At 49.0% G+C, this 15819-nt stretch overlaps 2 protein-coding genes across 2 annotated transcripts in view; one reads left to right on the top strand and one right to left on the bottom strand.

The window, feature by feature from the left end:
- Positions 1-2302: 2302 nt before the first annotated feature.
- Positions 2303-2861, top strand: CSUI_006759 (uncharacterized protein; the record flags this gene model as incomplete). The annotated part of the gene is made up of 2 exons (XM_068066912.1): positions 2303-2511; positions 2738-2861. Coding segments are annotated over 2 exons (333 nt in total), but the record flags the coding sequence as incomplete, so codon positions are not given.
- A 93-nt stretch (positions 2862-2954) lies between these two features.
- CSUI_006758 (transmembrane) overlaps positions 2955-15819 on the bottom strand; it is a gene marked incomplete at its 3' end in the record, with an annotated part of 13330 nt that continues 465 nt past the window's right edge. Inside the window, exons 2-16 of the mRNA XM_068066911.1 lie at positions 15425-15577; positions 14312-14689; positions 13275-13637; positions 11677-12341; positions 10573-10936; positions 10203-10379; positions 8890-9147; positions 7470-7651; positions 6935-7062; positions 5677-6214; positions 5064-5216; positions 4478-4767; positions 3906-4139; positions 3390-3649; positions 2955-3151 (exon numbers count right to left, since the gene is read on the bottom strand). Coding sequence (XP_067921102.1) covers positions 2955-3151; positions 3390-3649; positions 3906-4139; positions 4478-4767; positions 5064-5216; positions 5677-6214; positions 6935-7062; positions 7470-7651; positions 8890-9147; positions 10203-10379; positions 10573-10936; positions 11677-11679 — 2784 coding nt within the window. The 5' untranslated portion in view covers positions 11680-12341; positions 13275-13637; positions 14312-14689; positions 15425-15577. The remainder of the gene's footprint in view (positions 3152-3389; positions 3650-3905; positions 4140-4477; positions 4768-5063; positions 5217-5676; positions 6215-6934; positions 7063-7469; positions 7652-8889; positions 9148-10202; positions 10380-10572; positions 10937-11676; positions 12342-13274; positions 13638-14311; positions 14690-15424; positions 15578-15819) is intronic.

The following is a 15819-nucleotide window of genomic DNA, read 5'->3' as shown; positions in this document are numbered from 1 at the left end:
CCACCAGGCATCGGATGCATCTGGGTCTCGCATCGGACACACAGTCTTCTGATGCGTTGTCACTTCGTGATTCCAGAAAATCCTTTAGTTCACTCCGCTCCGACTATTTGACAGTTTCTAGGTGTGCGGTCTTTCTTACTCTGACCGCAGGCAACAGTGACGCCTGCCTGACATGGCACGAGAGCTGTTGGAGTGTCGCAGGAGTTGAATGGTGAAACACGCCTTGCGTGTCAGTTCTTTCCTTTCCACCGCGAGCTCTGTTTCGTGCTCACACATCACCTCGGGGATCGGGCGCTACGTTTACGCGCATTCGCTGAACTCGTAGGAGGCCTCAAAGAGCCAGTTTCACGACGGCACCCCAGCCAGGGGTGTAATCCCACTTAATTCTCGAGATGGAGTCAACTACTACTGCACAGTTTTTGAACAGACGTAAGATGTCAAGCTTCGAAGCCGCATGACTTACCGGTCGTGCAATTTCCTACCTGCTGTGCAGATATGTCCGTGACGGGTTTCACCGAAGCCGCCGGTGTTCTGATGGTCGCGAAGGAACTGACTGACAACGGTCTAGACGCTTGCACACGCGTTGATGTGCAGAAGTTTAGTTTTCAGTCACGCCCGTGCGTGGAGACCGAGATTCTGGGAGCCTACGGGAGCCCTGTTACCATATGTTGTCGTGACTCGGTAAGTTTCAGGTCGGCTGTCTTGCACAAAAGCACTCCCCAACCAAGACGAAGGGAGTAGGATTCTCGTGTGCATCAGTCCAGGCACTAGGGCAGCTGTTCTCTACCTCAAAAGCTTACGATACGGCTGTCGGTGGCGTCTTTGGAATAGGGCTAAAAATGGTAATAAATAAAGAGAGTTTTTCTCTGCCGTACCCCCACGTGCAATGCCTCTTTCCTCTAGGCCATGATGTACTGCCAGAAGAGCACAGGCAATTCTATGCGAGTGAAACTGCGGTATGCGCTACGTGAAGACGATGTAGCGCCCGCCGATGTAGAAATGAGAGATCAGAATCTCGGCGCTGCAAACGTGGAACTTTTCCGTGAGGATAGATCCGGACACTGAATCATGCCGTATCGAGAACTTTGAAGGTAATCATCCTGCTTCGCGCATTGCCTGACCCGGTCGCTGATGGTATCATATCGGCTGCGTCAGTCACGGACGAGGACGAAGAGGCGTGGCCCTGGAGTACGCAGGTCACTGGAGAGGTGAGCTCGCTAAACAAACGTAATCTTTCATTTTTCGACTCCGGGGATTCAAGGCCTCTGGATGCTGGGACGCTGCTCTAGAGGCGTCGTTGGTGTCATACGTTGCAGCCAGCAGCTTCATGAGACCAGAGGTAAGCTGGTTGCTTGGAGTGCGTTCCCAGGAGTGCAGCGTTCAAAATGAAACCCTCTACTCTCAGACCGAGATCCGCCTGAGAAGCACCTCCACTAGCTTCACCTTTAAACCCGACACTGGCAAAAGCGACGATCTGCAACGCCTGGTTGCTCTGGCAGAAGCGTCAGGACGAGTTCTGACTAGTGCCCAGCGAACGGTGCAAATGGAGAACCTCACCGTTCGGCTAACTGGCGTTGTTTTGGCCTCTGAAAAAGACGGCGCCGGAAGCAAGCAGGAATGGGGAAAGATCTCTATACTGCGTGCTTTCAACTCTATGCCAATGTTGCGAGAAGACGCACCCGTATGCGCCATCCAGAAAGCCCTATGGTATGCTGTTTCGAGGATTGTTGTCCCTTTCACCGCCTTGTACCCCGATCAGGGGTTTTGTCGAGGACAGAGGGGACCGCTACGGCCTTGTCAGCCGAAGGAAGCCGCCAAAGAGGAGCGCAGTCGCTCTCCCCGAACGCTCCACGGACGCTGCTAGTGGAGGTTCTTTCGAGGAGAATCCTTTCCATACGTTCACCGAGGTAAGGTTGCTTGCCTTCAGCACCGGTCTTACAGGGGTGAAAAATTTGCACTAGGCAGGATATTCGAAGAAAATTTGTCTGGCAACAAATGGGGCTTGGTCGGAGATTTGCCTAGTATGTAATGCCTAGGGAAAAGCTGTGCATTTTGTGAAGCTTCTGAGACTTCCAGGTTATAAACGTACAGAGCCAAAAGGCCTCTTTTGGTACTCTGTGCAAATCGTATCTAAGGGTAAGGTTCCTTAATGCTGCACCAAAAAAAGGGGCTCTAGAACTGCGGAGCACAGGAATCTCCGCACCTCCTGGCTGCGCTGAAGAGCGCCGCAGAGAGCGTCTTTGAGCAATTCAAGAGCTCCGTCCCTGCTGCTTTCGCTTCCATTTCTGAAATCGAGGTAAGGTCCTACATCTTATTTTTTCTTCACAGCTGCTTGCAGCTATTCACGCGCCCAATTGCAGATGAGAGAAGCAAGGGAAGTCTTTATCCCTCACTTGGCGCAGTCGATAGCCAACATTGTTGGCCGATCGGAAAACGAAGAATTCAAAAACGCTGCTTTCCTGCTACTAGGTTTGGAAAGCCAGGACAAGACGTCAATACGGCCACTTGCTGGTAATCGCGCGCAGCATTTTCGACGTGGCGATCTACCGTACCATACAAAATGCAGGCAACCGCGCAACAACAACGGAGCCGGACCCACGCGATCCGCCAACAAAGCGTGCAAAGACAACTACTTCGTTGGACATGGTGGCAGAGAAGGTCAAAGCGCTGTTTCTGTGAGCCGAGATAAAACCCCAGAGCTCAGATTGCCAGCGTTTCCCACGCTATTATTCAACAGGACCAAACTGGAGCAGCATTGCATCGGAAGCAAACAAAGCAGCGCACACAGCCATACATCGGCCGGACTGGAGCTGTCAGGTTCAGACAGCGGCTCCTCTGATGAGTCCGATGAGGACGACTAGAGCCTCTTCCAATGACGAAGTGACGTTCTAACTGAATCACTTGATAGCGGGACGAACATAGTTCTCTTTGAAAAAGGGCTAGGGTGACATCTGTTAAGTATGGTCCCGTGCGGCCCAGGGCTCCAGAACTCGGGGGACCGGTGATACTGTGTAGCCTTCGTCTTTTACGTTGAAGGGGTCCTCGCTGAAGCTGTCCCCGTCATCGTACGGCTTTAAGCTGCTGCACCCCAGTGTGGATGGGGGCGGCATATATCCTTGAGGACTTCGGCAAAGCTCAATTCCTCGCACTCCTGGAACGAAAACACGAGACACACGAAAACAGCTCCCTGTCTCAACGTTGGCAGACATTCAATCTGCGGTTCCTTTGCTTACTTTTCGTTGTGAATAGCGCGGGGATACTTAACTATGTTCACGACTCTACGACCGACATAGACAACTCCACCTACATCGCGGCACTTACAGCAGAGTGCATGTTATAGCTGTTCCGAGTTTCGACCGGCAGCCTCACTAACTTTGTCGAAAGCCTACCTTCTCTTTGGCTTGTCTGACAGCGATACCCTGTTGCCCTGCCTCCTAGAAAAAGCTGTCCCATGTTCCTGAGACGCGCCAAGAAGTTGCGTCGGCACGCAAACATCAAGGCAATAGCTAAGGCGAACAGGAGGAGGTACGTAAAGCCAAGGCTGATGAGTTCTTCCTTTGAAGCCAGTTCGACCTCAGCGTAGCGGTAGGTGAACGGCTGGGTTTCCTGTTTGAAAACTTGAGGAATATGCTTCGCGAGGACAGCCACTCTGAAGAATTACACATGCACCGCCACCGCAAAACAAGCGTTTATACCTGCGCCACTAGTAATCCGAAGGGTAGCGCGCAACCGCTTGCGCACCATACTATACAAACAGGAACCCGGCGAGGCACGTTCCTCATAGGGTGTCGCCTGGCGTTCCTTCCCACTACCGCAAAGGGGGTTTCTGCTCCCGACTGCAAATTCCTGACAGGATGACGTCACGAGGATCTCCTGCCCGCAGACTTGGTTATGGAAAGACTTACTTGTAAGCATGAGGTCGCTGTGCTTCTAGCGGCAAACTGAAGCTTGTCTGCCCGGCCCGAATGACATATTTGGTTGTTGTCTTGTAATACTCCGCGTCCATATACAGCCCACAGCTTGCTAACCAGTTCGCCTTCGTTGCATTCGCTGGAGCAACGAACACCTCGTACTGAACGTGCTCCGGGACGACGCGCTTACCCCACTCGTGTGAAGCCTTTCTCGAGCATGCCCAATTTCTGTGCCAACACGACACCAGCCGGCCAAACTGACATTGCTGTTGCTAGATGAAATCAACAAGACTTGCACTAAAGGCAATTCACGCCTAAAGGGCAACGGGCAACGCCTACGTCCCAGGGTTGCCTGCCTGAGCAGCCGAGGACCACTGATGGTGGACTGCACCCGGTGTAACGCCCGTGCGGCTCACCATTGTGCACCTGGTGGTCGGCAAGGCATGGCCGAACTTCTGCGCTGCGTTACTCTTCCAGGAGAGACAGTAGTTGGCACGCATTTATTGAGGTTGCGCCATATCCTACTGTCGGAGTGGCCTTCCTGGCTTTTGTTCGCTCAAGCTTACCCGTCCTCAGAAAGAGCCGTTTTTGCTGGGATAACAAGTAAGGGCTTCCAAGACACGTTGAGGTTCCACCGGCTCCCGGTGAATGCGTGGCGCAGCTGCTCATACCAAGGGGCCGCCGAGATTTCGGCCGTGACGTCCTCAGATTCCGCAGCAAGGCAAAGCATGTCTGCCAGGTTGTTCATTGTGATACTGAACGTCGAATTGGTCTGGCGAATGTAGCCTTCAGCCTCCCGCTCTTCCGGGAATTCACTTGAGGCACCCAGAAAACCTGCGCTCTTCGCCTTTACTACCTGCGCACACATCCATACGAACTCAGTCGACTGGAGGGACCAGCTGATTTCTAAGGTACGGGTGAGCCATTTGATGCCCCAAGCGCCTCCCAGTATAGCACGCCTCCAGTTGTGAGATCTAGAGCGGAGCCTTTTCGTGCACGAAAAGGCTCCGCTCTAGATTTCAAGTGCGTTCCTCTGGCTCTGTGTTTAAGCGGACTCCAAACGTCTACACGAAAAAGCATGCCACCGAGAATGAGCTTTCTAGGAGGGTTCCCATCTTCTCCAAAGCAGCTTGCCTTGTTCAACCGACTTACCCTGTACAATCTTCCTTGTTGTTGGAGAGTTGAGGCGTCTGTCCGCCTTGAGACGCGCTGCATTGACCCCAGGAAAATCCCAGGCAAGGTGGTGCTACCCAGTATGTTGCTCAGTCGGTCATTCCACCGCAGCGCCGCTGTCCCGCTGCAGACCTGGGCATGCGATAGAATGCACGGCACGGTAGCAAAACTGTCACACGGAAGAAAGAGGTCCAGCTCCAAAGCAACTTGGTAAAGAAGAAACTGAGAAGAGACGGAGAAAGAAAAAACAAGGTTGAACTAGACGACCGAAGGGAATCTCTGCAAAAGATGATTCTAGTTTGTACAAGTCCAACAAAAAACAGACATGAGGTCTCCTTTCTGACTCAGACCATGGCAACGGAACGAACACTCCCAGGATGCCCCGCTACTCACAGTGTAGACAGGTACCAATACCCAACGACACAGACTGCGACTACCCTGCAATTGCACTGCTTCTAAGTAGGACGACGAGGAAACATTTCTCACCTAGGGGTCACAAGCACACTACTTACTACGACCCCTCCTCTCCCCCCTTATTGAAAAAACGAATCCCCCTTTTACGCTTTGACACAAGTTGTCTTGTCATCTTTACCTCGAAGGCTGCGACTAGAAGTCCATCAAAAGAGGGATTCTTCCACAGTCTGAAAGTGAACTTGTCGGCAACGGCTAGAGACCGGGCCACCATCTGGCCACCCCGAGGGCTAAGAACTTGAGGTTTCTTCGATACGTGAGCAAGAATAGTGGAGCCCACAGCAACAGCCATAGGAATGGATCGGTGAATGAGAGTTGCAGTCATTCGAAAGTAGAAAGGCTCCTCGGATGTGGAGTAAACTCCGATTCGATAAACGCACATGCCGTTAGATGTATTTTCCCAGTTATTGTTCACAATGGCGACAATTTGATCCCTCTCATTGATATAACCGGCATCGGAGTGTAGCATAGGAGAAGGCGCTAAGAGAGGGCTCCATAGACCCCGAACAAATGTCTCCGTGTTACAACTCTGCACGAACAGCTGCGTCTTCTGTAAAGGAAGACGGATGCGCTCTTGATAAGCCACATGATGATCCTCTGACTTCTTAGGAGGAGCACGGTCGGGATCAAGCGTTAAGATCAACTGCCCCGTTGATTCCCTGCAAATCAACAACACAGGAAAAGAGGGGGGGGGCTGACAAAGTGAACAGTCGTCCCACCAGAGAAAACACTGAATAACCGTAAGAAGACACACGTGAGTTTTTCGCAACTAAAGGAGATCGGTCGAATATGCCCTAACATGCAAAACAACTGCCTGTATCATGTAGCCCTGACACAATAGTCCATTCGAAAAACAGACAGACAGTATGAAAGAACCAGGAGCAAAACAGAGGTGGTTCTCCTCGGTAACAGCGAAATACCACTATGCTTCTGTCTGCAGGGCTCGCTCGAAAGAAAGACATGTCTGAGAATTACTCTATACACCCTCCACCTCAGACATTTCCATGACCTACTGAAGATCCGTACAGCGATCACACGCTTTTGAGAAGCCGCACGAGTTTGTGGAGTGAGACCAAAACGAAGAAACCTATGTGTGTAGATGAATGAAGAAACGACGAGATGCCGACAGAAGAAACAAAAGACTTGTCTTCTCCATTCGTCCGTGACGTAGTAAGAGGTCTATTTATCCATAGAACCTTTCAACACGAAGGAACCCTTTTCTCCTTCATGTTCTTGGAGACGGCATGAGCATCCTGCACTGACACCCTGTCGACGTGTTCTAGTAGCAACATATTCCACTTCGCACAATCCTTGCACTTGGAGAGCAGCATATGACTTGCTTCCGGCTCGCGTGTTTTTCGCCCCGAAGAAAGACCCACCTGCTCTCGAAGGAAAAGAAACTAGGTTTGTCTTTCGTGACAGAGTAAGTGTCTGAGTCGATGTTGTTCTTCAGAGGAGTAAAGAGGCTTGACTGAGTGGCTGTGAACTCCACCGAAGGCTGAAATTCCTGCAAACAAGCAGAGAAGTCCAACGCATTCAACAGACTTCGAAGAACACGGAGGTAAGCAAAGTAACAAGAAAGATCCCGCCACATCTCATCACAAGGGGAGAAGCTACTACTACTATTACTACGACTATCATTCTTATTACCGCTGTTGTTGTTTCTTCCTCTACAGGATTGCTCTATAGAAGGATTCCAAGAAACCTGTTCAGCAAGGACATGCAGTTGCGATTCGTTGTGCAACGCAGAAACTCTATGCATGCACAACGAATCGGTGTACCCACAGCTTCTCAAGTGAAAATAACTATGTGTTCTCAATGCCACCTTCTTCTTGTGAGTGTTCGCCAATGCCACTTTTTTTCTCGTAGCTCCAGGCATGTACAAATGAAGAGACAGGGGGGAAAGAAACATACGGAAGTATTGGTTGCATTGAGATAGAGCGTGACATAGAGGAAATCCCGATGCTCCGTCACACGCTCTTCTGGCTTAATCACAAGATCAAACAGTGAGCCTCCTTGCGGGTCTTGCTTCATATCAGCTATCCAACAAAACTTGCCGCGATTTCCAAGCTGACATCCTTCTGGCTTCTTCAGTTCTGCATGCAACGAAAGAAAGAGAGTATAAATCCAACCTCCTCTGAGACTTCTCTAAAGGGACTTAAAACACTAAGATAGACAACCCATCTACACCGGCGTCAACATATACAGCATCCATCATCAGATGAACAACGTCAGACGTCTTTACATCACCAGTTCAAGATGAAGACCTGAACGACTCTTGTCGTATACCACAGTGTCTCCTGCTATAGAAGCTCTTGTGCCACTGCAAGAGCTCTGTGTGTCTAGGCATCCCAACCTAGACACACTCGTTATATCTCTTCTTGCTTCCAGTTGAAGCGTTCTTCCGAGACAGCATCTCAGCGTAGAAGAGACTCAACGATGGCGTCTACAGAAGTCGAGGTGAGGGAGAGGTCCAAAGGGACCGACACAACGTCCGGTGTGTGATACCCCCCTCTACCGTTACAGCGGAAAGGAGAGAGACGTACAAGTATTGCTGAACTCCTTTCCTTCTCAAAATGCGATGTACCACGGCCGTTTTCCTCTGCTTTCTAAGCCAGAGAAGTTCTGTGAGGATGAAGTTGTCTAGTTACAGGTATCAAGAGTGAGAAAAAAGAGGAAAGCAATGAAAAGGTGGCGAACGCTAGTAAGTTCGGGACGAAAACGGAGAAACGAAATTTCTTCGGTGATACAGTACGAGCTGACGCTGACCTTGGTGCTTGTCTAGTTCCCCATAGATGTCAGCGTCTGATTGGATGTGAAGGGAACGCGTGTCTACGTAGAAGTTTGATCTTCGATCAGTATGCTCAGCCACACCACGACTGCATATGGCATGAACGAGGAAGGCCGCTAGCCTCGTGTCCAACTGGGAGAGGTTCCAGACCTGCTACATACGCCTACTTATAGCTTGCTTTCTACCGCTACGAAAGAAGCAAATACCGCATGAACCATCCCATATATACATACATGAATACATACTCAAATTTCAGCGCTATACCAACGGTCCCGGGAAGGAACAGAAGCATGGCACCATCCATCAGAGTAAACCTCTGCTGCGATGACCTTACATGTAACGTTCAGCGTTCTCCAGTATACTACATATGTTTCTCTATATCATATTATGCAGGTGACTAGCCTCATTCGACTACTGCTCGTAAGGATCAATCTCAGGCGCCCCGCCCCCCGTAGAACCCATCTTTCTCTCCCTTTTGCTTCTTTCTAGTACAACACTGTGATCTTTCAAAAGTGTGCCAAGTAGGCTGAACGGACAACGCACCTTCATGAAGCCTTGCAGGATTATGAAAGACAGCAGCTGTCATCTTTTCAATGAAATAAGGATCCTGAGATGCCGCCTGAAAATGGATCTCCGCTCCAGGATTGTCTTGATAGAACAGAAGCGACTTCGTCTTATTTAGCCCCGTGAAGTCCTCCTTTATTAGACTTATGGTCTCTCCGAAAGAACAAATTTCCACAGCTTCCGTCCGTCCAGACGTCAGATGAATTCCAAAGCCAACTTCTCGAGATTCCTTCGCGTCTGAGCACACACGGAAGATCGAAAACGTCGTCATGTTAATGTCTATCTATCTATCTCCAATCTATCTATCTCTAATCTATCTATCTATCTATCTAGCTATCTATCTGCGTACATGTTGGTAGTACGAGAAGCATAGTCTGGATTGATTCAGCCGGACCGTTCGTTTGCCTTGCATGCGAACTGAGAGTCGTCCCCACCCTCAGCCTGACACGATACGGTGTGTTGTCTAAGGATCGAATACGTCCACATGGATCATGTTCTCTTTCTCTTTAGCGAGTCTTACTCTGTCGCCTGCGGCCAGCAAGGGATTACGACTAGACGCATGCAACTCTAATTTCTTAGACAAACGGCAGGTGAACATACGCGGCCGTAGGAAACACCCAATAACGTTTCTCTGCGGTACACAATAGCCGCGAGACTTGTACATAACCCCCTTCACAGAGGCTTGTCAAGTGCTTGAACACTAAAGGATACCATGAATGGGCTGAGATCACGACTACCCTACAAAAAGATGCTCTTCACAAATACACGTATGCCAACCTACGTACGGCAGATGACGACCGGATCCAGTTCAAGAAGAGATTAAGAGGGCACCTCATGATTCTATCAGGCGCATTAAGTCCGGAGCGCTCCCTGCGGTTTCTCAATCATAAGGCTTCCATGCCCATGTGAAAAGACATCGTTAACTCTGCCTATATCGCGTGTCTCCCAACATTTGGTTGAAATCGCATCTATACATCTCTTCGAGCGCATGCGCAAAAATGCAGACAAATTTCCATCCCAACATTCAACTACTAGAGTCGATGACCAGACACAGCCCCGGAAAACACACTAGAGACGAAAACTCGTCAAACGCTTCTCTTTCTCTCGCCTTCGTTCGAGGCTGACCTCCGCCCCTCCCTATCAAGACACCAACGCATATGAATCAAGTAGAGAGAAGTTGGAAACCTGTACAATGGTCCGAGAGTATTGCAGTCATTGAGTATAGGAAAAATGTCAGTTGCATCCGGGAAGCTCTCTGTTCAAGACAACAAGAGACGTATTTGAACCCTTACCGTCAGTCACAATATGATGATCGAAGACGCTTATAAGAATCTGGCAAGCGTCAAGGGGATGAAAGACATCTTCCGTGTCTGTTCCTATACTCTCGTCATCCTTTTCCGCAGTCGCCAAATCGCTCGGCTCGCAAACAGGTAGCCATTCCACCCCGGGAACTCGACGCCACATGCGGCCTACGAAGAAACGAACGTCTTCGAGATACACCAGAGATTGTCCACACCGGGGGAAGAGACAGCCAGACCTCAGGTACTCAATACAGACCTATATCGCTTCGTTTATATAGACCTGCCATGAGTCGGATGCAAGTACGTCTGTTTCAGTGGTAGGATAAAAAAATGCCTTAGTCCATCACTGAGAGAAGCTCACCAACTCGGAGCGTAAGAGTTGCGGACTCGGGAGTCTCCTGGACTAGCTGTCGAATTGAACTGGGAAGTGGTTCTCCGGGGTCAGGACGCTTCGGGAATCCGCGGCTCTTGTGAAGCGGCTGTACATACACGTCGACCATGTGTACGAAGGGTGTGACCCTAAGAAGGAAGGACTCGTCGTCTGGCTTTACGCCGAAGGGCATGGTCCACACGAAGTACGTTGGACGATGGCTGGTCACGGACGCCTTCATGGGGATATTCGTCTCTAGAGAAAAAAACTTTCTTGGCTCATGCAGGGTTGTAGCGACGTGCGCGTTGAAGACGTAGAAACACGTCTTCGCTCCGGTAATGCTGGGATCATGTAGCTACATCCATACACCACAGGACAGAAGAATGACACGTGTGTATGAGGCATCCATGCTCGCGTCGGTAGAACGCATAGAAGTCGAGACAGAAAGGGAAAGAACCGACCTAAAGCTGTTTGCAATACGGACGTCACGTACATCACTGTAAACAGACTCCTACCAGGACATGCGAGGGGGGCGGAGCGACCAGAGGACACTCCGCAGTAAACAACCAACTATCCTAAAGTTAAGCGGTGTATGTACGGCTCCTGGGAAAGAACTGTTTTTCTCCTGGGTACTGAGGTATGGCTAGAGAAGTTGCAAGCAATGATTCTCAGCAACTCTCCAGAGTCCCTGCTAGGATCAACCAGCCAACAGCGAGGAGGTCATTACCAAACGGCCCCCGATACCTCGGCCGCTACTATCGCTCTGCCTTTATCGCCCTCGCGTGCACTACTGGTGCCGTCGCGATGTATATGCACTCAGTGACTATGTAGGTATTTCACTAGATCGCAGCCAACTCTATACACTCAGGTATACACGTATATATACGTGTCGTAACTCCCACAGCATCCCCGAATAACTCTTTGCATCCACGAGCACAGAAGAGTAGCTTACGTGTTTGTATCTGTACCTATTACCGCCAATCATATGGACTCATCCTCAGCAGCCTCGCTCCCAAGATCATCTCCCTACGCTTAAGAGCCATCTACCCAATAAACCCTTCAGCCTAAACAGTCATTTCGCTCTCCGCTTCTTACCATAAAGATGAAAGCTCCGGGAGTCCAAGGATGAAGATTCCGGCCTATAACGACTTCCCCACTACTTGGCCATTCATATGCTCGTAGATATCCATCAGGCCATCGGACAGTAAGAGTGGCATGACAGTCAAAAGAGGAGACAGCTAATCTTAGTTCGGCATCTAGATCATCTGCTATAACGGAATCATCTACAGCCAACTCATACTTCACATCACTTTTCTGCCAGAGAACTCCAACATTCGGAGCCGAGTCAACAATAAGATTTGTTAGGACTGAATTCGTACGCCGGGATGAAAGCACTAAGGCAAAAGCCTGATCTTGATGTGAAGAGACATCAATACGGAGGACACATGAAGGTACGGGCTTCACGTTCTTCTTATTATCCGGTCCATTGGTAGACCCTCCTTCATCCTTCTTTGGTTCCACAAGAGCCTTGGACTGATCTGCCTTGCTGGGAGGGAGAGCTGAAGATGATGAGGCCTTTCTGAATTCGCAACGAGCAGCTACTTGTCTTCTTCTCAGATCACTCCCTTTGATGTCGATGTTACGCCCCGCATAAGTATCACTCCACCACTGGGCCGTGCCTAGCTGAAGAGGCGTGAGATCTGATAGAATCTCAGGCGTACTCAGGGCCGCGTAGACTTCCAAGTCGTGGTCCCCGGTAACTGATAGAAAGAGCGGTGATACGACAGAACGTAGGAAAAAACAAGAAGAGCCGTCAACAGAGATGAGTTTGAAAGAATGAGAGATTCCTAGCAGTCTTCTAGTTGATACACAAGATGCGTTGAGACATAAGCTAAGAATGGCTCAATACATCGTGGAGGATACGATGAAGTGATGCAAACAAACAAAAGAGGGGGAGAAGAAGAAGAAACAACCACCATCATAGCTAAACTATGAGAGAGCATACCCCACTATAGAGAGGATTGAAGTACATAACAGAAGTGCACGCAGGATGAACAAGGAAAATACAACTCAGAAATACAAAATATCTATCTATCTATCTATCTGATTGCAGGCAACGACTCGTTTTTCGGGACAAGAGAGAGTTACTCCATGCGTTTCTTGAAAGTGGCGTCCCAAAACAGGTTCAGGCCTCAGACGAAGCTGCCGGTGTGGTTACAGGAGGATTTCGCTGGTGTCCCCCCTTCAGGGGACCCATTAACCTGGACAACGTTTGTAGACACGCAGAACACCTTTCGTCTGACTAGCTACACGTTCATCGGGAAGAGACAATCCCCGCTTTTTGCATACACATGCAGGTTCCACAATACAAAAAAAAAAGTAGAACTCGGTGACTAGAGATGTAGAAATAGGAGCATACACTGACATTCTTTCCTAAAGAATGATGAGACCTCGCTACAACAGATCCTATCCAATACCTTAAAGACATGTACCGTTAGGCGAGACCCTTCCCCCCCGGAGAGGGAGTGAGCTTAACACCTGTTGATCCAAGCCAACCCCACGGAGGAGTGAGATGAAGCTACTACCGTCCATATTGACGCTGACACGGTCGTATAACAGAGGTTGTTCATCGAGAGGTGACGCTATAGAAGAAATAATAGATCTACAGGAAAAGAAGCACAGATTTAGATTACCTGAGATGCGTATATCTTGTTCCGGGGAAACATCGAGGTAGGCAAATGTGCGCGTATGGCCTCGTCGGATGAAATCTTTGAGAGGTTTTCCATCGGGTAATAGGAGCGCATATCCTCCTACTTCCTGTCGTACTTCGAGAGTATACTGAGCATCCTCACTTGCTTTGACTAGGATAAAGAAAACACAAGCGCCGCGATTCTTCACAATCTCTTCGTTACATACACGCTTGGTTGCACTTGATGTCGATGAGATAAAAATCCAGTCGCTCCCGAAATCTTCCGAAGACCATAGAAAATCTCCCCGTGTGCTCGACACAGTACGCTCAGTCGAGACATACAGATCTGCATCTCCTACCGCACCAGCTGGTGAAACACACAAAGAACAAAAGACGGATCCACAAGTTGAAATCTCTGTACGAAGAAGACAGACTTTCTCCCCCTCGCAAGAACCCGCGCCTATACATATATATACGTATACATATATATATATAGGTATATAGAGATATGTACACATTCATGATGATGCAATCTATGCACGCAGAGAGAAGTACCATTGTATACGGAGTTGATATATAAGGGAATAAGATAGACGAGGTAACAGGAAAGCACGATAGACAAAGAGAAGAAGAACCTGAAAAAAAGGTGTAACACACATGTATGCTTGCGTCTCGAAAGGATAGAACGAGGGGGGTCCTTGTATGTTGCCGAGAAATCTTACGTGCATATCTTTTGCCTGTGCACATGGCCGCTTTCCACCAGGACCCCATGCTTCCTATACACATATATGGAGAGATATACATATATGTATATTTATATACATAGATATGTACGTATACACACATGCATATACGGAGACTGAAAAAGAAAGAGGGTATCCAAAGTATGGGACACCTGTGCGTCTGCCTGAGAGGGCGATGTTGAGGTGGACACCCATATCTTCATTTACAATCCGTTCGCGTCTGACCCATAGTCACAAAGAAGTGAAGTCTTTGTTTTTCCATCTAAATGCATGCGAGACGCCCTTCGTCAATCCTTACTAGTAAGAGTGATGACAATATCTTTGTCGTATATAGGAGTCGCAAAAGAGTAGTAATGAGATCCATCTGCTCGAATAGATCGCGTCAAAGGGACCTCAGGAGTAAGCGGCGTTACGCTGCCAGTCCCCGTGCATGTAACGGTAAAAGGAATTTCTTCACCGTCACCTTGCACTTCTTCTACCTTCTCATTGGTCCCTTTGTCTTTGCTATCTATCGATGGAGTAGAGGGCGCAGCCTCAATGAGAAGGACGTAAGCTGCTGAAGCGGTTCCGACCGGTATATGATTATCATCATCCAACGGGACCTCTAACTCTTGGACACTTGGTAAAGATCTTTCGTCACCTTCTCCTTCTCCTCTCTTGGGCCAGATGATCGTAGCTGCGCACATGGAGACCCATCATTGCACTTCGAGTGAATGGCCACCAGAAGGGAGGGGGAAGCGGCGAGAAGATGAGGGAGAAGAACATGTATGTTGCATGCGTGTATGGCAATTAGACATGATGTGACCTTTGCTATACTCAAGAATTATGCACATCTTTGGATGTATGGGCCGTTTCTTCTCGATAGACAAGAAAAAGGAAACATCTAAGGAAAACAGCTCGTTACCTACGATTCCACACATTCTATAGATGTAGGAGGGACGTCTTGTAGAAAGAAGAAGCGAGTAATGTATCTATCGGGATATCAGGCATGTAGATGTACCGGTGGCTCGTAGCTTTAGTCTGTCATTTACCTCGAGAGGTACTGTTTCGAGGGGAGGGTGGAGAGCCGAGGAACGCGGAGGTGGTACTTGATCAGAAGGATACCACTTGAGCGAAAGGACAGAACAAGAGAAACTAGACTAAGGTCCCCATAGAATATCACCTGCACCATTCCTTAGTAAGTCACACACAGCTATCACTACACTGTACGTACACTCGACCTTGGCTAAGGTCCTTCCTCAAGTGGTTCCCTAGCTTTCTCACATACGAATATTCAGACATATTCACCCTGGAAACAACCATCCTGCTCTTTCCTCATCATCAGTCTGCGTCAGCTACAAGAGAGAAGCAGAAGTGAATTCGCCTGGGTTCCCACCCTTTCTTTTTCTTCTCGTTGTAACTGTCTTCTTACCGGGATCTTCAGAATTAGGAGGCTTATATTCTGAGGTATTACTCTTAGTTAAGATATTGGCGAACAGTCGTGCCTTTCTACCCGACCTGCTGAAGGAGGAGACACTACAGCGTAACCGAGGGGGATTCCGGCGGCCCTCACTTGCGCTCCTAACTAAATGGAAGAAGAAACATAGAACAAGAAAGAAAAAACCCAAGAGAGGAAGAAGAAAAAGACAAAGAGAGAAAAGAATGAGAGCTACNNGAGGAAGAAGAAAAAGACAAAGATTCCTATCACCAGTCTTGTACGCCCTTAGTCCTCTTGAAGATTCGAGGAGAGTCTTCTCAAACCGGCTCTTGTCCGGCTGTTCTGAAGAGGGGACAAGAAACGACAAAGGTCTATCTATCTATCTTTAA

Source organism: Cystoisospora suis (assembly GCF_002600585.1).
Source record: "Cystoisospora suis strain Wien I chromosome Unknown contig_3457, whole genome shotgun sequence".
Taxonomy (NCBI): domain Eukaryota; phylum Apicomplexa; class Conoidasida; order Eucoccidiorida; family Sarcocystidae; genus Cystoisospora; species Cystoisospora suis.
The sequence above is the reverse complement of the archived record's forward strand: the minus strand, read 5'-3'. Positions and strand labels throughout refer to the sequence as shown.